General features: G+C 33.9%; 2 protein-coding genes across 4 annotated transcripts; both read right to left on the bottom strand.

The window, feature by feature from the left end:
- On the bottom strand, positions 9842-11563 carry LOC18777095 (GDSL esterase/lipase At4g10955). Of its 3 annotated transcripts, XM_020563647.1 has the most exons (3): positions 11550-11563; positions 11352-11465; positions 9842-11038 (listed from the first exon to the last, which is right to left on the bottom strand). In XM_020563647.1, the coding sequence occupies exons 2-3, from the start codon at positions 11411-11413 to the stop codon at positions 10066-10068; spliced, it is 1035 nt and encodes a 344-aa protein (XP_020419236.1). In that variant the 5' UTR covers positions 11414-11465; positions 11550-11563; the 3' UTR covers positions 9842-10065. The 3 variants fall into 3 exon arrangements, with proteins under 3 accessions (XP_020419236.1, XP_020419237.1, XP_007208829.1); XM_020563648.1 differs by lacking the exon at positions 11550-11563 and having other exon boundaries at positions 9842-11076; positions 11352-11477; XM_007208767.2 differs by lacking the exon at positions 11550-11563 and having other exon boundaries at positions 11352-11477.
- LOC18776190 (dynamin-related protein 5A) lies at positions 16103-22091 on the bottom strand. The gene is made up of 16 exons (XM_007210212.2): positions 21505-22091; positions 21085-21148; positions 20791-20898; positions 20431-20532; positions 19875-19925; positions 19463-19524; positions 19293-19383; positions 19111-19175; positions 18347-18541; positions 18090-18209; positions 17885-17955; positions 17530-17755; positions 17376-17426; positions 16864-17092; positions 16588-16727; positions 16103-16485 (listed from the first exon to the last, which is right to left on the bottom strand). The coding sequence occupies exons 1-16, from the start codon at positions 21631-21633 to the stop codon at positions 16357-16359; spliced, it is 1833 nt and encodes a 610-aa protein (XP_007210274.1). The 5' UTR covers positions 21634-22091; the 3' UTR covers positions 16103-16356.

Raw genomic sequence — 23231 nt, 5'->3', positions numbered from 1 at the left:
TGTTCTGCATTGCACAAGTCCAGAAAGTGGTCAATACTCATTAAATATATCATGTACTTAATATAAAAAAATGGAAGGCATACATACACTTCTGAGAAATACAGAGGACCAAAGAATATGAACCAAATCCATGGTTTGCCTTATTTTTCTTTCTTTTTTTTTTTTACTTGGTTATAAATTTCCCTTAATTTTCACTAAGCAAGGGTATCCAAGAATTGCTTTACCAAGCCACCCCCAACAAGATGTATTATGAAGTGAAAAACAGTTTCCAAGCCCATATTTTCATCTGAATCAATTCAGATCTGACAAGAAGCCAACCCCAAACAATACGACATAAACTCCAGATAGATCCATTAACTTTCACCATTTTGAGATCAAAACTAATCAGAAACAATGAAAAACTGTCAACCGAAAGAAAATCAGGCCCAACCCATCATAAGATTCAAACATATCTGCAACAAGAACAGAACACCAGAAAATGCCAAACCAAAAACAAAGAAGAAGCATCAGCAGAGAGACACCACACAATTAAAATAAGCTAAAATGAATCCACCATCTCCCACATTTCTGACAGGTAAACAGCACAGAAAGGAATGCCCGAGATTCAAAACAGTTGAATTACCAAATACAAATCGATTTGTGAAAACAAATTATTGAAATTAAGAAACTTTTTATATAAAAAATGTACCTAAAAGAAATAAAAGGTGGTGATGACAGAGCCTGCTTGTGTGATTGTTTGTTTCAAAAGGGACGTTATTTTATATATATCCGAAGAGGGAGGGGAGGGCTGAGCGGTTGGTGTGTTTTAGCGTTAACCCGTCTACGTCTTCCTCCTTTTAGAGATCCAAGCTTGGGTTTTGATACTTTTGAGGCTCAAGCTGTTAAACGACCCGCTAAGAGCACTGGCAGCGCAAGACCCAACCCGGGTAGAAGGGCCCCCAGGCGAGCCCAACACAGCTCCAGCGCGAGGAAGAGAGCCCGGGCAGCTGCTGGGTCCCACGAGCCCGGGCAGGCCCAAGGGCAACTTCAGCCTGGGCTTCAGCCCGAGTTGGATGACGTCATCCCTGACAGCAACCAACTGTAACAAGCCACGTGTCGCGCCAGGGACGCTCCGATGGATTTTTTTTTCCAGAAATCCGACGGTCCTCGTTTTTTTTGCTAAAAAAATTGCAAAAAAATTCTGAAAAATTCTGAAATTTTTTTTAAAAAATACCAAAAAATTATGTATTTTTTCCCTATAAATACCTAACCATTTTATTTACTTTCCACACAAAATCTTCATACAATTCTTCTCCATCCCCAATATTTTTTACTCTCCACTCACATTATTCACTTTCCTCACCAATTCTCCACACAAACTATTCTTCTTCCAATATTTCTTACTCTTCACTCACATTTTTCACTTCCCACACCAATTCTCCATACAAACTCTTCTCCTTCCAATATTTTTTATCCTCCACTCACATTTTTCTACTACTTTCCATTTGTAGAAAGAAAAAAAAAATCTTATCTGAAATATGAGATTATAATTTTTTTTAAATATCTGAAAATCTTATCTGACATGGGACACGTGGTACAATTTTAGAGGGTGAAAATGTTATATGAAATCTGATATTATAATTTTTTTTAATGAATATCCGAAAATTTTATCTGGAATAAGACACGTGGCAATCGAGATTCTCATCCGAAAATCTTTTCTTAAAACAATGGACACGTGACAACCAAAAATATTATCCGAAAATTTAATTACAAAAGATTATCAAAATTAATGGTTTAAAGTATTAAAAAAATAGGAAATAAAGTACAATGAATAGTATTTGCCCTAGACTTGCCCTAGACTTAGCCCTCATGGGTGGAACCACAAATGGCAAGGCTGCCACTATTCATGTGAATAGTGACAGCCCTTGTTTGCCCTTACCTTAGACTTTGCCCTTAGGGGTGGAGTTGAGGAGACCCGTTTTCTCTGTTTTTGTCTGGGTTATGCTCTCCTCGTACGTTTAAATTCTCTCTTTATTTTCACCCATAAAAAAGAAAAGATTAGCAAAAACTAGGAACTTTTTCATTTTTGTCAAGAAAAAAAAATCTTTGCACCCAAAAACTTGTCATGGCATGGGTGAGCAAAATGGTGTAGAAATGTATTATCGTGTTATGTTGCTGTTTTAATTAACAGAAAAGAGAGAGACAGCGGCAGCCCTTCAACCTCCCATTCCATGTGTAATTATTAAAAGTAATATTGGGGTGAAAATAACGTTATTTTTCTCTAGTAGTAAAAATTTGGGGAATGCTAGTAACCTTCTTTCAAACTTTTTTTTTATGGATCTTCTCTTTTTTTTTATGACATGCGTCACTTCCCATACACTTAAAATAATAACATTAATACATCAAACAAACCACCTTTTGTTTTTAAAGTTTACCTTTATTAAATGTATTGTCCTTCATTTTATCCAATTTTTCTTACAACTCTCTTACCTTATGTAAAAAATTAAAAAATCTGTTTTTTAAAAAGAAAATGTTATTTTTTTTTAGAGGAATTTTTTGTTATAAAAAAAAACCCAATAATCACCTTTAAAAAATCCACAAAAGATATATTCTTTTTTTTTAATACAGACAAAAGAAGTCTTATTGAATTTTTTTTTCTTTTTCCTAAACCATTAATTAGGTAAGTCTTATTTGTTGGAGTCTTTCAAAAAAGAGAAGAAAAAAAAAAACTAATGTTTTTTCTTATTTAATTTTTTAACAAGGTGATAAGAAACTTGTAACAAATTTGGATAATAAATTTAAGGAAACATTAAAATTAATATTAAAAAAATAAGGGTAAATTTGGAAACAAATGTTACCTTATTTGATGCATTAATTACATTATTTTTAGTGTAAGGAAAGTGACACATGTCATGAGGAAAAGGAAAAAAGTCAAAAAAAGAAAGTTGGAGAGAAGGTTGCTACTATTCACCCTATTTTCTTCCCCTCCGTGAATGGGAGTCTTGTGGGATTTACATGAGGTGGTAGGGATGGCTATATTTTAATTAATAACACTATGTCACATCGGCTGATCACATTGTTAGGAACCTTCATCATTGTTGAGCTGGATTAGTGATGAGCTGGCATAGTCAGTTTGTTAATTGATTAGTTAAGAAATTAGTTTCTAATCGAATTGGTTAATAAGAGCTTACAACTATATTAGACAATTATTGTATCAAGAATGAGTTGTTAAGAATATTGTGCTATTTTGATAATTCAATAAATAATACTTGTTACTCTGTGTAATTCTAGGGTTAAGGTTGAAGGGGGTTTAACACACATAATCATATGTGACAACTGTTAAAAGTCTTATATAGTTATGCTAGTAACTTTCTCTCCGAGGAGGGGCATTGTGTCTAATTAGGTAGTTGGTAAGACAAAGCTAACTAAGGCAATTATAAATATCAACCACACAAATTGAGACACAACTCATACTCCTACCGAAGGTAGTAGTGGGGAATTCTCTGTAATGAGAGAAAGCCCAACAGAGCAATGTCGTGTGAAGGTAGAAGAGGCAATGAAAGCATCAGCTTTCTTTGTGCTAGCAGCTGCGATAAAACAGAGGATGCAAGCATTATCTGAATGATCAGGCTTAAAGCTGTAGGTGGCTAGTGTAGCCCACTTGCTACTAAAGTTATTTGCAAATTGACACATTATCTACCACATGATGTGGTATAATCGTCTGGTCTTTCTCCAATGAGTTTTAACACCCACACACATGTTCTCCCAACCAAAGAAGGAGCCATTCATTGACATTTAAGTCTTCCTATAGTCTTCATTGATTGATTGGTAAAAATCTTCCTCTAGTCTTCATTGATTGGTTGGTACATGCATTCCTCAAGTCTTATAAATACCAACTTTTCATTTATGAGCACATGTATATCCTTTTCTCATAAGTCTACCTTCAGAATTTTCTTCGTCATTTAATATGAAAATTACATAAAGAAAGAGCGGAAATTTCATACATTATTTCTTTGACTAATCTGTCTTCCTCTAGTACATTATTTCATTGACTAATCTGTCTTCCTCTAGAATTTTCTTCGTCATTTAATATGAAAATTACATAAAGAAAGAGCGGAAATTCCATACATTATTCCATTGATTAATCAGTCTTCCTCTATAATTTTCTTCGTCATTTAATATGAAAATTATATAAAGAAAGAGAGGAAATTCCATACATTATTTCATTGACTAATCTGTCTTCCTCTAGAATTTTCTTCGTCATTTAATATGAAAATTACATAAAGAAAGAACGAAAAATACATACATTATTTCATTGACTAATCTGTCTTCCTCTAGAATTTTCTTCGTCATTTAAAATGAAAATTACATAAAGAAAGAACGGAAATTCCATACATTATTTCATTAACTAATTTGTCTTCCTTTTTGTTTGTTCCCCTAGTACACAATAGGAGCTCATACACATCAATAAGTTCAGACATAATAGAAAATTGACAGACCAGTTAAGGAAAGGCAGTGTGGATGTGAAGAAGTGAGAAATTGTGTGAATGATCAGGCTTAAAGTTGTAGGTGGCTAGTGTAGTCTACTTGCTACTAAAGTTATTTGCAAATTGACACATTATCTACCACATAATTTGGTATAGTCGTCTAGTCTTTCTCCAATGAGTTTTAACAGCCACACACACGTTCCCCCAACCAAAAAAAGAGCCATTTATTGGCATTTAAGTCTTCCTCTAGTCTTCATTGATTGATTGGTAAAAGTCTTCCTCTAGTCTTCATTGATTGGTTGGTAAATGTGTTCCTCAAGTCTTATAAACACCAACTTTTCATTTATGATCACATGTATGTCATTTTCTGATAAGTCTACCTCTAGAATTTTCTTCATCATTTAATGTGGAAATTACATAAAGAAAGAATGGAAATTTCATACATTATTTCATTGACTAATCTGTCTTCCTCTAGAATTTTCTTCGTCATTTAAAATGAAAATTACATAAAGAAAGAACGGAAATTCCGTACATTATTTCATTGACTAATTTGTCTTCCTTTTTGTTTGTTCCCCTAATACACAATAGGAACTCATACACATCAATAAGTTCAGACATAATAGAAAATTGACATACCAGTTAAGGAAAGGTAGTGTGCATGTGAAGAAGTGAGAAATGTAAAAATTTCCACATGAGAAAGAACTAAATGTTAGCGTTTGTTTCATTGAATGATGGGGAATGCTAGTAACCTTCACTCCAACCTTCTCTTTTAGACCTTCTTCCTTTTCCTTATGTGTCACTTCCCATACACTTAAAATATTGACATTAATACATCAAACAGACCACCTTTTGTTTTCCAAGTTTACCCTTATTAAATGTATTATCCTTCAATTTATCCCTTTTTTTTTTACAACTCTCTTACCATATGTAAAAAAATTAATAAGTAATGTTTTTTTTAAAATAAAATGTTGGTTTTTTTTAGAGGAAAAACTTTTTTTTGTTTTAAAAAAACACAATAATGACCTTTAAAAAATCCATAAAAGATATATCCTTTTTCGTCCTTCTAAGAAAGTCTGTTTTAAAAGGAAGTTCATTGATTACATTTTCAAACCATTAATTCGGTAAGTCTGATTATTGACCTTTTTTTTTTTTTTCTACACCAGTAATTAGGTAAGTCTTATTTGTTGGAGTCTTTCAAAACAGAAAAGAAAAAACAAATGTTTTTTCGTATTTAATTTTGTAACAAGGTGATAAGAAAGTTGTAAAAAATTTGGATAATAAATTTAAGGAAATATTAAAATCAATACAAAAAATAAGGGCAAATTTGAAAACAATTGTTATCTTATTTGATGCATTAATTACATTATTTTTAGTGTAAGGAAAGTGACACATGTCATGAGAAAGGTGGCTAACATTCCCCAAATTGGAAAAAGATAGAGGATTAGGATACAGCCTATAGGGGAAAAATAGATTAGATTTAGAAGAAGAGTATAAAGTAGAAAACCAATTAGAAATTAAAATAAAGAAGTTGGATAATTTAGAAAACATTAAAATTGGTTAAAAAAAAAAGTTTAAAGTACAAAGCACATTAAAAAAAAATAGTTTTTTTAGTTAAATACCCAATTCTACACCTAGTCCTATTACAAAACCCTATACCATTTAATCTTTATAAACATACCCAAAATAAACCCAAAAATCAACAATTGTATATTAAAAATTTAATTAATAAGATGAAATATCTTTATTACCCTTTTTAGCATTAAATTAGTTTTGGATCTCGTTTGAAGCCTCCCTCGGGTTTGACAACCTCATGTTTGAAGCCTCAAGCCCTCCCTCAAGTTTGAAGCCTCAAGCCCCTTTCCTGCTTCAAACCACCATCTCTCTTCCGTTCTCTCCCTTTTTCCCTCTCTCCTTCAAAGTAAACCAAACAGTCTCAAAGCCATATAGTTGTGCACTTGAAGTTTATGATATGTAAAATGTGATTTTTATTAGGAAAATAGTTCTATGACATAGTATTAACAATATACTTCTGTGACATAGTATTAACAGTGTACTTTTTTTTTCTTTCTTGTAGAGGTATTTCTTTTTGTCTTTACGATTGTATCGAGTGAAATTGTGGACAATTGGAGGTGGCTACAAAGGATATTGAATCTCTTGTTAGGCTTTTTTGGATTTTTTTTTGTATGAAATGGTATTTACAATGTTTTTCTAAGAAATTGTATTAACAATATACTTCTATAGCATGGTATTAACAATGCACTTTTATGACATGGTATTAACAATGTACTTTTATGACATGGTATTAACAATGTATTTCTATGATATGGGTTGTGGAGACAGACCCTTGGTTTTCGTGATTTTATTTATTTATTTTATTTTAAGTTTGGGTTTTTTCAAAAAAAAAATCTAATATGAGCTCACTGGGCTTGTTTTGGATTTTTTTGGGAATTTTGTGTTGGGCTTGTTTTAAGTTAATCAATGACAGAGACGTAATTTATAGGAACTTCAATACTAATTTCATATGTAGTAAATGATTTTTGGGTGTGTTTCTAAAGTACATTCTATGTAGGATTTTTTATATATAATTACAGCTCCTATTTGAAGGTATATTACTAAAGCTCCTTTAAAAAAATATGGGACATCCATTTAGCAAATCATATATACTAAATAAGGGTAATGATTTCCCCACTCCAATTTTATCCACTTACACTCCTTTTTTAGTTATAAAATGGAGTGTAAATGGATAAAATTGGAGTGGGGAAATCACCACTCCTAAATAAATGTCGCAGTTGAAAAAACAACTGCTTAATGTTGAGAGAGAGAGAGAGAGAGAGAGAGAGAGAGAGAGAGAGATTAATTAGAGTTTAAGTAAAGGTAGATCCTAAATTCCTAGTCTTGCAGTTGGACTAAATAGAACAGAGTTGGCCAATTATTTGGGGCATTTAAGGCTGAAATTGGGGGTTATGGGCCCCAACTCCCAGGTCCCAATCATCAAGTAAAGGATCTTAACTGTGCCTGTGGAGCCTCTAGCTTAATATAATCATAGGGATGAGTGAAATGAAAGAGTTTGATTGTGAAGAACCACTACTGTTTAATTCACCTTTTCTAGTTTGAAAGTGTGGAAACATCAAAGTAACCCAACCAGTAATTGGTGGTAATTCAGTAAACATGGTGAATGGGATATTGGCAATGGTAAAAAAGTGTGCTTTTGCCAAAGAGAAAAACAACAGGAAATGGCAGAGTGGGAGCCATGGTCATTCATTGGGAATCTTTTTTTTTTTTTTTTTTGGGTCAAGATGGTCATTGGGATTCGAGTATGCGTTTTTTTGACTTTCTCCATGTTTGTTCACACTTTGTTGCGGCCTGCGGGAGCAATTTGGGACCATTCCCAGTAAAAAATGAAAAGCAGTACGTAATTATTTTTTTGCCACCACAATACCTTTTCTATTAATTTTAATTTTTACCTATCGATCCGTCATTCGAATGAGAAGTACTTCAAGCATTAAGCCACCCACGAAAGAAATCAGTAACTTCAAATGAAATTTCCTTTCTGTAACTCATAATTTCCTTTCTGTCCAAACCATGTAGAATAGCCATTCATTGGGATTATTTTATTTTTTATTTGTGTGGTCAAGATGGTCATTGGGATTCGAGTATGCGTTTTTTTGACTTTCTCCATGTTTCTTCACACTTTGTTGCGGCCTGCGGGAGCAATTTGGGACCATTCCCAGTGAAAAATGAAAAGCAGTATGTAATTATTTTTTGGGCTTGTCTAATATAGGTTCTTACAATTTTTATTTTTTAAATATATATCTATTATTTTATAAATTTATGTGTAAAATTTAATTTCAAATTTAAATGACCAGTAGGATATAAGAGGTCATAATATTCCTATGTTTTTACATCTTTGCCATCATACTTCATATTTTATTTATAATTTATTTCAAGTATTTCATTAACAGCCATAATTGTAATTAAAACTCCCTATTAATAGCATATCAATCACCCCATTTCTTTTGGTTGCCATTCCCTCTAACATATGGCCCCTTAAAGTTGCAAATAAAAAAAAATGTAAATTACATATCCAATAATGTACATATGAAAAATATAAATATAAATATATACGTGTAAAAATATAGGTATATTATTTACCAAAAAAAATTAACAAAAATAGGTCAATTACTTTGTAATTGAAATTTCCGTACATTTTTCATAAATTAAAAATAGGTACACAATAATTTATAGAAAATAGGTACGTTGTATAACTGAAATTTATGCACATTTTTATAAATTGAAAATAGGTACATTGTTTAGAAGAAAAAAATAAGTTCATGATATTAGGTAAATTGTTTTACTAGGTATACATTATTAGAAAAAAAAAAAAAAAGGGTACATTATTTAGAGAAAAAAAATAGGTTCATTATACTAGGTAAATTGTTTTACTAGGTACATTATTAGAGAAAAAAAAATAGGTACATTATTTTGAGAGAAAAATAGGTACATTATTTTGAGAGAAAAAATAGGTACATTATTTAGAAAAAAATAAGTACATTTTTAGAGGGAAAAAAAAGGTTCATTATACTAGGTAAATTGTTTTACTAGGTACATTATTAGAGAAAAAATATAGGTACATTATTTTGAGAGAAAAATAGGCTCATTTAAAAAAAATTGTTTTCATAAAACAAACAATAAAAAGATGATCAAATTATTTTTCATAGAACAAGTAATAAAGAAAAAAATAGGTACAATATTTGGAGAAAAAATAGGTTTATTAAAAAAAATGTTTTAAAAACAAAACAATAAATAGATTATGAAATTATTTTTCAACATAATTAGAATGTACACTATTATTCATAAAACTATAATAAAAAAGAATATTGGTTGTATAACTCATAAAAAGAAAACAACATTAATTCCTAAATTTAATATTGAATTTAAATTATTATTTACTAGTCGTAAAATAGATTACTAATACGTTAATGTGTAATTTAATTTTTAATTTCAAATAAGTTTCTAAATTAGTTCTTACATCCATTACAACTATTTAGAGATATTTCCAAATTCAACGGATGTCATTAGTTACACCCCCCATAACACATTAACTTATAAATAGGGGTAGTTTTGGAATCCGAAAACTACAATGAATCAGATTTTAAGTTATATTAGGTAACTTGCTTAGTTGGATCCTAGTCATTGGGTATTATTTGAAAAAATTGGGTATTTTAAATAGAAAACTCAATTTACTATTTTCTTTTGCCACCACAATACCTTTTCTATTAATTTTAATTTTTACCTATCCATCCGTCATTCGAATGAGAAGTGATGGCCCTCACTTCAAGCATTAAGCCACCCATGAAAGAAATCAGTAGCTTCAAATGAAATTTCCATTCCGCAACTCATAATTTACAACTCTTATGCCATTGCATTCACGCAACCAAGCAGGTCCCTACTTGCTCCTATTCTTCCTTAACTAGTAAACTTCTTCACTTCTTTGGTTTATTCTTTTCGAAATCATGGCTGATGAAAACAAGATTGGAGGCTGTTTGACTACTTAAAACCTTGAGTACATGGAAAATAATCGGAACAATTACACCGAAAACTATCTGTATTCGTGAACCTCAGACTGGAGTTGCAGATCGTCTCTCCACCATTGATGAATTCCATGGGCTTCTTTGAAACCCCGTGACGGGGTCAAATTAACTGTCAGGTTTGCAGAAGGAATGAGGTGCAATATAGGCTCCGGCGCTGGCTGATTTCCCGTTGCACGCATTAGTAGATCCACAATAGAATGCTGGGTTGCTATCCTCTCAATGGCTTCTGCTCCAATGTCCTGCATCTTCTTCCTATGTTCAAAATACCCGATATATTCGGAGCAGATGTCATCAGCTGGATTGACAAATAGACTAGGGAACCATGCAGACAGAGTAGTGAAAGGGTTTTCTTCTGAATGACTTCTCTCTTGTGGTTGTTGTTTAGCCTTCGTAGCAATATAGAGGACTGCTGTACTCACACTACCTGCGATCCGAAGCCCGTGTTTCACTCTCTTGTCCTCAATCATCCTCTCTATCGGGGCAGACGGAAATGGTGGATTGAAGAGAAAAGATTTGAGGGAAATGCCATTGCTAGCCATAGTTTTTCCAGCAAGCATTGCCATGGCTGACCCTAAGGAATGGCCAGCTAACCAAACATTTGAATCACCTGCTGCATCAACCATATTCCAGACAGCTTGCATAGCAATCTCAAAGCAAGATGTCCGGTGAAGTTGATTTCGGAGCACCTGAACATTCAAATCAAGATCTCTTAAGATTGTGCTTTTCTTCAACAAGGTGCCTCGGAAGGCAATTACAAAACGAGGTTTTCCCTCTACTGGGGAGTTGAATTCATAAATGGCACCAAAGATTGAGGAACCATCATCATCCACAAGCTTGCGGAGCAACTTAGAATGGAAGAACTCCCACCAAGGAGGAGCAAGGGCTTGGGGCCCTTCACGTTCCTCTTGGCGGTCCCGCTCAACAACATAGACACCCTGAACCAAACATGCAGCAACAGACCTTTGATGTTGTGGATTCTGCCTGCATACAGTGGCACACATTTTAAATCCCATATCATCCTGCAAATTCAAAGAAAATCAATTGATTCATATCCACAATGTTTTGCCTGAGAAGAATGATTCAAGCACTAAATTCCTTCAAATTGTGTCGATAAAAACCTTCGGTCAAATTAGAAGAACAGAATCAGCCGATTAGCATTACTGTCAATCACAAAACTTCCTCTGTACCATTTTGGTAAAGAAAAAAACAATTGATTCCAAACCTAAAAATACTATTCATTCATCTTTTGAAAAAAAACTGTGTGGGGGTGGAAAGGCAGAGTGTGAGGTCTCACCAATCAATGGAAGTTAGGTGTGATGGCCCTGAACGGTCGAAACTTTGCTTCTCGTACCCCATTTACACCACGCGTTACTCTTTCTATTTCCACTTGATATCCTCAGAAGCTGTTCTGCATTGCACAAGTCCAGAAAGTGGTCAGTACTGATTAAATATATCATGTACTTAATATAACAAAAATGGAAGGCACACATACACTTCTGAGAAATACAGAGGACCAAAGAATATGACTAATCATCTTTCTTTGGCTCTCTTTTTTAATCCTTTGATAAATTTTTTTTTTTTTTCAATTTCAAGGATTTCAATACAAAAAAATCGATCAAAAAAATTCATAAATGTCACTCAAAAGCAAATAATCAGATTTAAATCTGAATTCAAATCAAGTATGTATCTAAATTTTTATTTATATATACTAAACGACTTACTTCATTATCATGTTGATTGGTTATATAATGAAAGATGATTTAATTTGTAATTTGTATGCTAATTGATGATGATTTTTACTTTAAGAAAATCTTGAGGCAATCTTGAGGATTTTTGCATAGTGCACCCGAGTTCGATTCACGTAAAAGATAATCTTGAGACAACCCAATATAATACTCCCTCATTTCCATCCTTATCGAATGACAAAAATAAAATAAAAAAGATCAAATTGCAAAAAGTAGTATAAAAATTATAGTTGAAAATGTACATGACTAGTAAAATTTCTTTAAAGAATAGAGTCATATGCAAATGCAACCTAGCTTGCAGCAAAACCACCATAATGACAATAAGGGTCAAATTAAAATTTTGGTTTGTTTTTTTGAAACTGATTGTTTTCGTTGAAAGATGAAAACTGCTCTGCTATCAGTCAATCACATAATGTTGCAACCACTGTTTAAAGCAGCTTGTCTGATGTCAACTCCAACATTCAATATCCTAGCTACTTTCACAACCATATACTGAAATAATAAATACCTGATCACAAGGAATTACTCAGTAATTATGTAGGCAAAGGTCATGCTCCCTATTCTTTAGTTAAAATTTAGCTAAAAACACACAAAAGTTATTTTAGGAACTCTATAAAATTTGAACTCCAATCATACTCCTAAGTTAGAAAGTCATAAATACTATAGTTCTTTTTTATTTAATATGATTGGTTATCATCTCTATGAAAAAAATTAGTTTGTATTAATTAAAAGTTTAAACAATGCATAAAACAAAACAACATTAAATTATAATGAGCCATTAGGGGTCATTTCTCTCTCTTCAGATTTAGAAGTTCCTAAAGGTCTCTTTATTTAAGAAGGTGAATAGAGAGCATAGTTGGAGTTGTATTTTTTCAATTCCTCCCTAAAATTTATCTAAGGAGGTGGTTTAAGGACCCCATTGTGGATGCTTTAAGTGCGAGTCATTATATTGTACGTAGTATGAGAGTATGTCACATGGTATAACTCGTTTATTAGAATATATAAGTGGATATTTATTGATATTATATCATAAAAGTGGGAAATATTAACCATATCGCCCATCCATATTATAACACGTGGACGCAGTAAAGCATACGTACATGTGGGTTTTTGGCAAGTCATTAGACAAAACAAGTTTAAACACTTAAATCAATCTCAACCACATGATTTCATTGAAATAGATCCAACGACTAAGCACCTCATTCCTCAAATGATGACACTGAATCTCTCAATTGCATGCATGCCACTATATACATATATATTCTTTTAGCAAGAATATTCTAATTGCCCCAATAATATCTATGTTCCTATGTGCAGACATTGCTTGTCACATGCGTACGTCCCCACCATTGACTTGACGCTAGCTCTTCAATTACTCATGTAGATATTTTTTTTTCAAGTGCCCATAGAGATAAGACTTCCATAAATAGGGCTCATGTAACATCCCACATCGACCAATGGAAATGGGTGATGTGCCTTATATGTGCATGCCCACCTCCATCTAGCACGAGACTATTTGAAAGCTCACTAGTTTCGGAGTCAGGGGAACTCCGAAGTTAAGCGAGTTTGGGCTAGAGCAATTCCATGATGGGTGACCCATTGGGAAGTTGCTCTTGAGTTCCCAGAAACAAAACCGTGAGGGCAATGGGAGCCCAAAGTGTACAATATCGTGCTACAGCATAGCCGATCTGAGGTGTGACATAATGGTATCATAGCCACTTTATCGTATGGTGCGAGTGTGCCCCTAAGGAGGGTGGATTGTAACATCCCACATCGACCAACGGAAAAGGGATGATGTGCCTATATGTGCATGCCCATCTCCATCTAGCACGAGGTCTTTTGGGAGCTCACTGATTTTAGAGTCAGAGGAACTCCGAAGTTAAGCGAGTTTGGGCTAGAACAATTCTAAGATGGGTGACCCACTGAGAAGTTGCTCGTGAGTTCCCAGAAACAAAACTGTGAGGGCAAGAGGGGCTCAAAGCAGACAATATTGTGCTACGGCAGAGTGGATCCGGGGTGTGACAGCTCCCCTGGATAAAAAATGTGGTTAGTAAAGTGGTACACAATTGTTTTTATATATGCTCAGATATTCAATTTTGCAAAAATAATGCATCCAACTAACTCAACCAAAAAAATTGCATCCAATTAATGATGTTCTTGAATATCGATACAAAATAAATCAGGCGTTAAAAAATATTTAATATCTGAATATTATCTATGATGACAAAGACTCATCGTCACAATCATAGTGATCACCTCGATCAATGTGGTTAGTAAAGTGGTACATGATTGTTTTTATATATACTTAGATATTCAATTTTGCAAAAATAATGCATCCAACTAACTCAACTAAAAAAATTGCATCCAATTAATGATGTTCTTGGAATATTGATACAAAATAAATTAGGTGTTAAAAAATATTTAATATCTAAATATGATCTATGATGACAAAGACTAATCGCCACAATCATGGTGATTACCACGATTAAAAATGTGGTTAGTAAAGTGGTACACGATTGTTTTTATATATGCTCAGACATTCAATTTTGCAAAAATAATGCATCCAACTAACTCAACCAAAAAAATTGCATCCAATTAATGATGTTCTTGGAATATTGATACAAAATAAATTAGGTGTTAAAAAATATTTAATATTTGAATATGATCTATGATGACAAAGACTCATCGTCACAATCACGATGATTATTCAAAAGGTGTAACATTCCTGATCCAATTTATCAATTTAATCAAATTTAATTCTTTTGTGAAATTTCAATTTTGCCCTTGGGAGTAGGGGTACTTTAGTCACTTTAAGGAAAAAAAAATTATTTATTGTATGACATTACGTAATTGTGTAAGTTTGTGTTAGCTTATGTGAAGCCCCAGTTTAAGGTTCGCACAGAGCCTTCAAAATCAAAAGATCAGCCCTGCTTGCTTGTGTGATTGTTTGTTTCAAAAGGGAGGTTATTTTATATATATCCGAAAAGGGAAGGAAGGGCTGAGCGGTTGGTGTGTTTTAGCGTTAACATGTCTACGTCTTCCTCCTTTTAGAGATCCAAGCTTGGGTTTTGATACTTTTGAGGCTCAAGCTGTTAAACGACCCGCTAGGAGGAGACCATTTTCTCTATTTTTGTCTGGGTTATGCTTTCCTTGTACGGTTAAATTTTCTCTCTTTATTTTCACCCGTAAAAAGGAAAGATTAGCAAAAACTAGGAACTTTTTCATTTTCGTCAAGAAAAAAAAATCTGTGCACCCTTGTCATCGCATGGGTGAGCAAAATGGTGTAGAAATGTATTATCGAGTTATGTTATTGTTTTAATTAACAGAAAAGAGAGACAGCGGCAGCCCTTCAACCTCCCATTCCATGTGTAATTATTAAAAGTAATATTGGGGTGAAAATAACGTTACTTTTCTCTAGTAGTGAAAATTTGGAGAATGCTAGTAACTTTCTCCCAAATATTTTTTTTGTGTGGACATTTTCTCTTTTCCTCATGATATGTGTCACTTCTCATACACTTAAAATAATGACATTAATACATCAAGCAAACCACCTTTTATTTTCCAAGTTTGCCCTTATTAAATGTATTATCCTTCAATTTATCCTTTTTTTTTTTTACAACTCTCTTACCATATGTAAAAAATTAAAAAAATTCTCTTTTTTTTTCATAAAGAAAATGTCTTTTTTTTTTTTTGGGTTTAAAAAAACATAATAATGATCTTTTAAAAAATCCACAAAAGATAACTCCTTTTTTTATACAAACAAAAGACGTCCTTATAAGAAAGTCCGTTTTAAAATGTTCATTGATTATATTTTCAAACCATTAATTCAGTAAGTCTAATTATTGACTTTTTTTTTCTAAATCATTAATTAGGTAAGTCTTATTTGTTGGAGTCTTTCAAAAAAGATTATAAAATTAAAAAATTTAAAAAAAAAGTTTTTTCTTGTTTAGTTTTGTAACAAGGTGATAAGAAAATTGTCACGAATTTGGATAATAAATTTAAGGAGACATTAAAATCAATACAAAAAATAAGGGCAAATTTGAAAACAAATGTTATCTTATTTGATGCATTAATCACATTATTTATAGTGTAAGAAAAATGACACATATCATGAGAAATGTGAATAGCATTCCCCAAATTGGAAAAAGAGAGGGGATTAGGATACAGTATAGGGGGGGAAAAGAGATTAGATTTAGAAGAAGAGTAAAAAGTAGAAAACCAATTAGAAATTAAAATAAAGAAGTTCGATAATTTAGAAAACATTAAAATTGGTTAAAAAAAGTTTAAAGTACAAAGCACATTAAAAAATATGGGACATCCGTTTAGCAAATCATATATACCATATAAATGTCGCAGTTGAAAACACAAGCATAACGACATCAAGTAAAAGATGGCATCATCCCTTGTCAATTCGTTAGTACATAAAATGAAGGCTAAAATTAATCAGCAAACCCCCCTCATTTCCCCCATTACAACAAAATCTTAAATGAATGAATTGTGTGGCCTTCTCGACAAAATCCACATCCGAAAAGAAATGGCGCATGTGATGCATGCCTACTTAGCCCAAGCAACTGAATCAATTTCTGCTTGAGCACTTCTGTATAACTCCAGCCTCTTCGCGAGGGCAGAACGCCTCTCCATTATTGCCGGATCCTCGTTCAGTAATGAGGACAACTGCTTTGTCTGTTCAAAATATTTAGAGTAATCCAGAGTCAATATTTGCTCTCCAAAAGATTGATCAATTTTCACCCCTAGAAATTATAGGTAGAAGATTTTTGTACTAACCTCCAATTTTCCCAAGTCAGTGTAGAAATGGTCAAGAAAGCTTCGTTTTGCCTCTCGGACTTGACAATAGACAATAGACTTGGGGATGGAGTTACGCAAACTTGCACATACCATATTGACGTAAGCCAGAACCGTCGTCCCTGTTTTTTTTAAGAGCAAAAAACGTAGTGATTGGATAAGGTGCTTTGTCATGATTAGCAATTTTTAAAAGAAGATAAAACAAAGTTAACCAACATAAAATACATGCAAGGCTAATTTTTAGTTCATGAGACTCACCAATTCGCCTGAGATATGAATCATTGTATCTATCGAAAATCGAATGTGATGGGTTGCCACCCTTCTCAACATCTTGAGGAAGTTTACGGAAGAAATCAACTGTCAGATAACTACACTCCATATCAACTAGCTTTAGTGTTGCCTTCTTACTTTCTTCTCTCATTCTCTCAAGTGAATCACTAGCTGCATTTGTAACCTCTACTCTAAGAGCAGGATACTGCTTTAGCTCCTGTAAGACAACAAGGGAAACATTTACCCAACCACTTGCAAAAGTACAAACCCAGAAGCAACGTTTATATTTGGCCAAACAAAAGAGTGCCATTTATCCAAGATGTTAAGAATCTATGAACCCAAGAGGAATAAGAATAACCAAAAAGGAGGAAAAGAACACACACACAAAAAATATATATTTACCACTGTATTACGAGAACTACCAAAACTAACACCAAAGGAACAACAAAAGGAAAAAAAATCAATGGAAACAAAAAAATTAAACATGGTTGTGAACATACTGGAGTCTCATTGACAGACTTGTGAACCAGATCCTTCAAAATGGCATGAACCTGGAATCGTGAAAAATTGAAAAATAACTCATCATCGTACAAGCAGCGTAATAAAGTAAATACTTGCAATTCACACAGAAAGAAAAGTAATCTCTTTTCATACCGCATCAACAGCTGCCTCAGCAGGACCTCTAATAGTAATTACAGAGGATTCAATGAGACGACGGTATCCTTGTTCAGGAGCTATTAGATGAGGTTGATATCCATCAGCTTCAGTAATGAGCTTCCTTATATTTTCCATTGAAAGTTGCTTGTCAAATTGCAATCTTTTTAGAGCAGCAGGAAGCTGGTTATCAAAAACATTGTAAATCTTATCACCGCCCGGGCGCCTGTGGACAACATAGAACATATTAATTTCAGACCATTCTATCAAATGGATTAACCGAGAAAAATGAATACTGAGCCAAGCTGCACATAGGCACTGCCCAGTATGAGAACTACAAGTGGTAGATACATACACGCCATCAAGATGTTCTTTATATGTTCCATCGAATAGACGACATATCTCCATGATTGTATACAGTTTTCCCTGCATGTCCAAAGCAGTCAATCAGTAGCAACTCTTGTAAAAATTAAAAACAGAGGTGAATTTCATAGTCGCTTAATTTGACTTTAAAAGCAAGAAACTTTAAAATGATACAACAAGAAACAAAGCAAACTTACTCCAGCGTCAGCAGAAATGGGCTTTCCAAGGCGACTCAGTTCAGCTTCAAGTTCAGCAACGGTCTTGCTAATGAGGGACTGGATCCCCGGGATTTTCGACTTAATTACTGTTTCCAAATGCTGGAACAGTAACCATTATAATAATTTAGTGAAAACAACCAATATTAACCCAACAGATTAAATACAAAAGAGCTACTAACTTGATTTCCTCTTATAGATATTGAAACCAAATTAATGAAGGCTATCCAGTTGCCTACCTTAGAAAGCATTTTTGCTAGATGCTCAGAACCCATTCTTGGAGCAAGGTGCTTGTATTCTGGGGTAGTAGAAAAATACTCGCGTTCTCTACGCCGGGCAGCAATCATGTCAACATTCTTGTTAATGTCCGCTTGTGAGCGATTCACGACCCCAACCCAAGGAAATTTTAGCCGATATGACTTTCCTTCCAATATCTAAGTAACCCAAAAAGGAAAAGAAGCTCAGAATTGATAATTGCAAGCGCTACGCTGCTTCAATGTGTAAAATAAGGGTATCCAAAATATATGCATTACCACACTCCTAGATAAATAAGTGACAGCCAAAAAGTGGGATTTGCTAATCATTGCGACTTGCAAAGAGAGTATATATACAAGGCATATCTGGAATGGACGCCAGAACTAGATCATTTCTGTATGTGTGTATGAACTATGTATCTACCCCTCAAAAATAAAATCTGAAGATCAAGAATGTGGGAGACAAGTTGAAGGGGCGGATTAGCCTATAAATGCATCTAGTCATGAATCAGCCTGGATACCTCTATACTAAGCAATTTTTGAAATATTCAGGTATAACTAACTTTAGAGTATGACATACAAAATGCACATAAATAGGTCTTCCACTGTTTCTTAACTATAGAAAAGTCAGAAAGATCTTTTGGGCAATAAAACAGGAAGCTATATTACTTTAGACTTTCTAGCTTAATAGTTGATTACCAAATCATCCAGTGTCACATGTTTTAAAACAAGATACTAGGCAAACTTACTTCAGCTGCATCAGTACCCTTGTCCATAAGATCAATCTTCGTCAAGACTCCAAGTGTCCTCTCCCCTGCAAAAAGAATGCCAATATACTGAATCCTTTACCATCTACAGTTTCCTATGCTAGATACAACAGTAAAAAATTATGCAAAGATATTTGCAATGTGTAGAAAACAGTATTAGTCACCTGTTGGATCCACTTCACGAGAGATTCTAATTGCATCAGATGTAGCAAGATCTTGATTAGCAGGTGAAATTGCTAGAATTATACAGTTGGGCTGCATAAAATGTTGAAGACACAAAATGATTCAGCGTAGATAACTTTGAAAAAGAATACAAGAGTGCAGTGGATATTACCTTCTCAATGTAGGAGCGAACCATATTTTCAATGTCTTGCACAATAGTATCCGATTGACCCTCTACATGCCAAAGAAAAGTTGTTAGTGTAGTCTTATATATACAGATAGTAGTTCTGTCTTCTTTTGCAAAGAAAACAAGGGAAATGAAATGAGAATTGTTAAAAATGTCAAAGGTCAAGTCTTAGGTTCCTATCCGACCGGAAAAAAAAGTCCTAAATTCCCTAGGGGAACACAATCAAGCAGATTTTTTGTTAAGGCAGGTCCTGAATTTTAAGAGTGAGGGCTTCATGTTCCACCTTTCCTTCTTCCATTTTCCTTAAGACTTTTTCAGACAGATAGAATGGCAAAGAAAAATGCATGTAATGTGCCTGCAGAACAATTGATAAATCTATGAGATCAATGATACTTACCAACAGCCACTTTTGTAAGCCCGGGAAGATCAATAAGTGTCAAGTTGACAACTGCCAAGAATCAAATAATTATAAATCGGTTAAATCACTAGATGAGATGATCAAAATGTGCATACTAAAACCTAAAATTACATGAAAATGTTATCATGCAGATAAATAAGAAAGAAAACTTTGGACGCCGTTCCCTGAGATTAAAACTCTATTAGTTGAGGCCCAATGGCTTTAATATTTTAAATGCAGTCCAAGTAGAAATGACCTTCCAATTTATCTGTTGGAGATTGTTTTGAAAATAAATGTGAAACTAATTGCAAAACTTTTGTGGACTATGTTTTCAGAGGGGCAAAGACCAGTATTATAAAGGAAATTTAACCCAAGATTGTCTTGTCATATTCAAACTATTAACTAAACGGTCTATGAAACTTAATTTGAGTCTACCCACATTGTTCCATGTTGCAAGATAAGTCGGATACCAAGTTCACATTCCCATTCCAAAATCATAGTGTTCTTTAGTTTAAGTTAAGCAAATAAGTAAAAGAAAAAATATCCATTTGCTTACCATTAGGAGAATATATGCTAAGATGAATTGGAACACTAGAAATTTGTTTGCTGCGGCCAGTTTCTCGATCTGTCTCATCTGAAATCTCCTTTCTCACAGCAGCTGTACAAATGGTAATCATATAAAATGAAACAAACATGCAAATAGCTATCTCTCTCTCCCTCTCTTACAAGATATATCGGCTCACTGGATTTTCTTCTTTGTGATGTTATTTTCAAATTCTTATATGGGGAATATCATCTAAGAGGCGAACTCTTTATTAAAATTTACAAACTTCGATACAAATAAAAATTAAATGGCATTGTCATATAGCAACAGAAATCCCGACAACCAAATCACAATGAAGATAAAGAAACCTACCAAAATCAGTGAACCGCTTCCTAGGAAGATGGAGGAACTCCGCATATTCTCTGCTGCCTTCTTCAATCTTATGAAGTTGTAAAACAAGCGGACGCCGGGTAACAATTCCTGCAATTATTTCTCCGTGCATTATTAAACAAACATCCAAGAACAAGAATCAACAATAACAATTACAGAGAGTTAATGACACAAAAAGAACTAAGCCTATCTGAATGACTAAGCAACTATCACCAGCCAACGGACCAAACTGCCACAAATAAATAACTAAGATTTCTTGGGCTTCGATAGTCTTACCAGAACCACGTGGTAAGAAGTCCTTCCCAACAATGCTCTCCAAGACAGAAGACTTCCCTGAACTCTGCACGACAGAACAAAAATATAAGCAAACATTATATATTAGCATCACAACAAATTCAGTACTTCAACCAATTCTTCTAAAATTTGCTATCATATTCCACAAGTCTTGTTTCTTTTTTTTTTTCCCAATTAGCAAGCATGTTCCACTTAGCGTAGACAATTCCTAGCAGTTCAACCGAAACGCATAAAAGCAATTCATTTGTTTTTAAGCACCACGAGTATAAACTAGTTCGAAGCATTAAGCTTTGGTCAAACTCGGGGGCTAAGTTACAGAGCAGATAAAAAGAAACACAAATCAAAGTTCATATACTCGGATCGATGAGAGAGATAAGAGAAGGTGAGGGATCGGAAGCGGACCTGGCCACCGACGACGGCGATGGCGGGAAGGGAGTCCCAGAGCGTCGGTAATGCGCTAGCTTCGCCATGGTCACCTAGAGCTGTACAAGCTCTTTGGATTTTGTTCACCAATGAGATCAGGTTCTCCATTGCTGGCTTCGGAGATCGATAGCAGCAGCAACTACGGCGTCAGACTCAGATCCAGGAGATCTGAGGCGAGCTCGAAACGTTGACGTTTCGGAGACCTAGATCTGTGAAGAAATGAAGACGACGACGAGCCGGCGAGAGAGAGACAGAGAGAGAAAGAGAGAGGAAAGTGGGAAGTTGAGAGCTTTCGAAATTTCGAAGTGGTGTTGCTTTTGTTTGAAAGCAAAGTGATTATATGAGAGCCTCCAGCAAATGCGACGATGGTCAGGGGCGGTTTAGCGTGTGGGTTTTGGAAAAAACGACTTGCGTTGAAGACTGATGGAATTGAATTCGCCTGGACTCGCTAGATCTACGTTGCCGTGTCACTCTCCGATATCTGTGCCAAATTTCTTTTCTTATTTATAGGTATTTTTGTTTGTCCAGGAAAAACAAGAGTGTTTTTTTTTTTAAATAATTTTTTTAGATTGTTCAAAGGTTAGCCCCATAACTTATATCGAAACTTTTAATCTGCCGGCTGGAAGTGAAATTGCTACAGACAACTACATTTTTTTCATTTTTATTTTTCTACGCTTCTAATTTTTTCATATTACAAATTCTTCTCTATTTGTATAGAAGAACTTTTTTTAAAAAAAACAAGAGTGTTTATGTTTCGTTAAGCCATGATTAGATCCAACCTTCTTGCTACAGACAACTACATTTTTTTCATTTTTATTTTTCTACGCTTCTAATTTTTTCATATTACAAATTCTTCTCTATTTGTATAGAAGAACTTTTTTAAAAAAAAACTTCGTAGTAAATGTTTCGTTAAGCCATGATTAGATCCAACCTTCCATTTGACTTTTTAATTTTTCTTTTTCAGTTGTTTTTAAAGTTTTATATGATTTTCGGGGTTTAAGAATTCAACGTGAATTCTCGTTCTTTTTACTTCAAAATAAAATTTCTCAATTTCTATGTGGAATTGTGATACATATGGTAAAACCTCCATGGGCTATGTTATTTGACTAAATTAATGAGTTCCCACACGATTGAGTAGTATTTTTAAAGCTTGGAGTTTCTAAATTAGCTGTCAAGTTTTAGAATCTAAACGCAGAATGTCTTTGGATTAATGTCACTCGTAAATTGATCATAATTTTCCAAGTTACCAACCACTAAAGTCTCAAGTAAAGAAAAGGTTTCAATTGAAGTGCGCCAAAACAAGATTTGGAGTTTGAATCTTAGCTGTTTGGCTGTTGGACCGTTGGGACACCATGATTTTGTACAGACAATTATTAGCCTAAGATTCTCTATCTCCTACATCTTCATTATAATAAGGGTAAATGAATGAAGATTCTAGTTTCAAATTTTCCAATTCATGCACTGGGGTTGTTTTAACTTATTGGACTGCAGCTATCTCAATGTAAATTTGAAATCTTGCTTTGCTTTGCTTTGTTGGACAATAAAGAAGTAAAGGTCCACCATTTTTGTTAGTTGAAGTCCAACCCAACGGCACCAAGTGATGTCACAGTCGGGCAAATCGTTGAGGCTACACAGCTTGCAAGTTTCGAAAATGAATGGTAAAACCCAGGAAAAAATGGCTCCTCCCCTTGAAAAGCTAATAAATT

Source organism: Prunus persica, chromosome G5, assembly GCF_000346465.2.
Source record: "Prunus persica cultivar Lovell chromosome G5, Prunus_persica_NCBIv2, whole genome shotgun sequence".
Classification (NCBI taxonomy): domain Eukaryota; kingdom Viridiplantae; phylum Streptophyta; class Magnoliopsida; order Rosales; family Rosaceae; genus Prunus; species Prunus persica.
This window is presented reverse-complemented; position numbering and strand designations above follow the sequence as displayed.

Excerpts from the sequence above, each read along its gene's own strand:
- LOC18777095 (XM_020563647.1), bottom strand. The coding sequence starts at position 11,413 with ATGGGGTACGAGAAGCAAAGTTTCGACCGTTCAGGGCCATCACACCTA. Across the intron at positions 11,039-11,351 it reads CACCTAACTTCCATTGATTG|GCAGAATCCACAACATCAAA; the intron begins GTGAGACCTCAC and ends CACTGTATGCAG.
- LOC18776190 (XM_007210212.2), bottom strand. The coding sequence starts at position 21,633 with ATGGAGAACCTGATCTCATTGGTGAACAAAATCCAAAGAGCTTGTACA. Across the intron at positions 19,176-19,292 it reads TCGTGAAGTGGATCCAACAG|GGGAGAGGACACTTGGAGTC; the intron begins GTGACTAATACT and ends TTCTTTTTGCAG. Across the intron at positions 18,542-19,110 it reads AGGGTACTGATGCAGCTGAA|ATATTGGAAGGAAAGTCATA; the intron begins GTAAGTTTGCCT and ends TGGGTTACTTAG.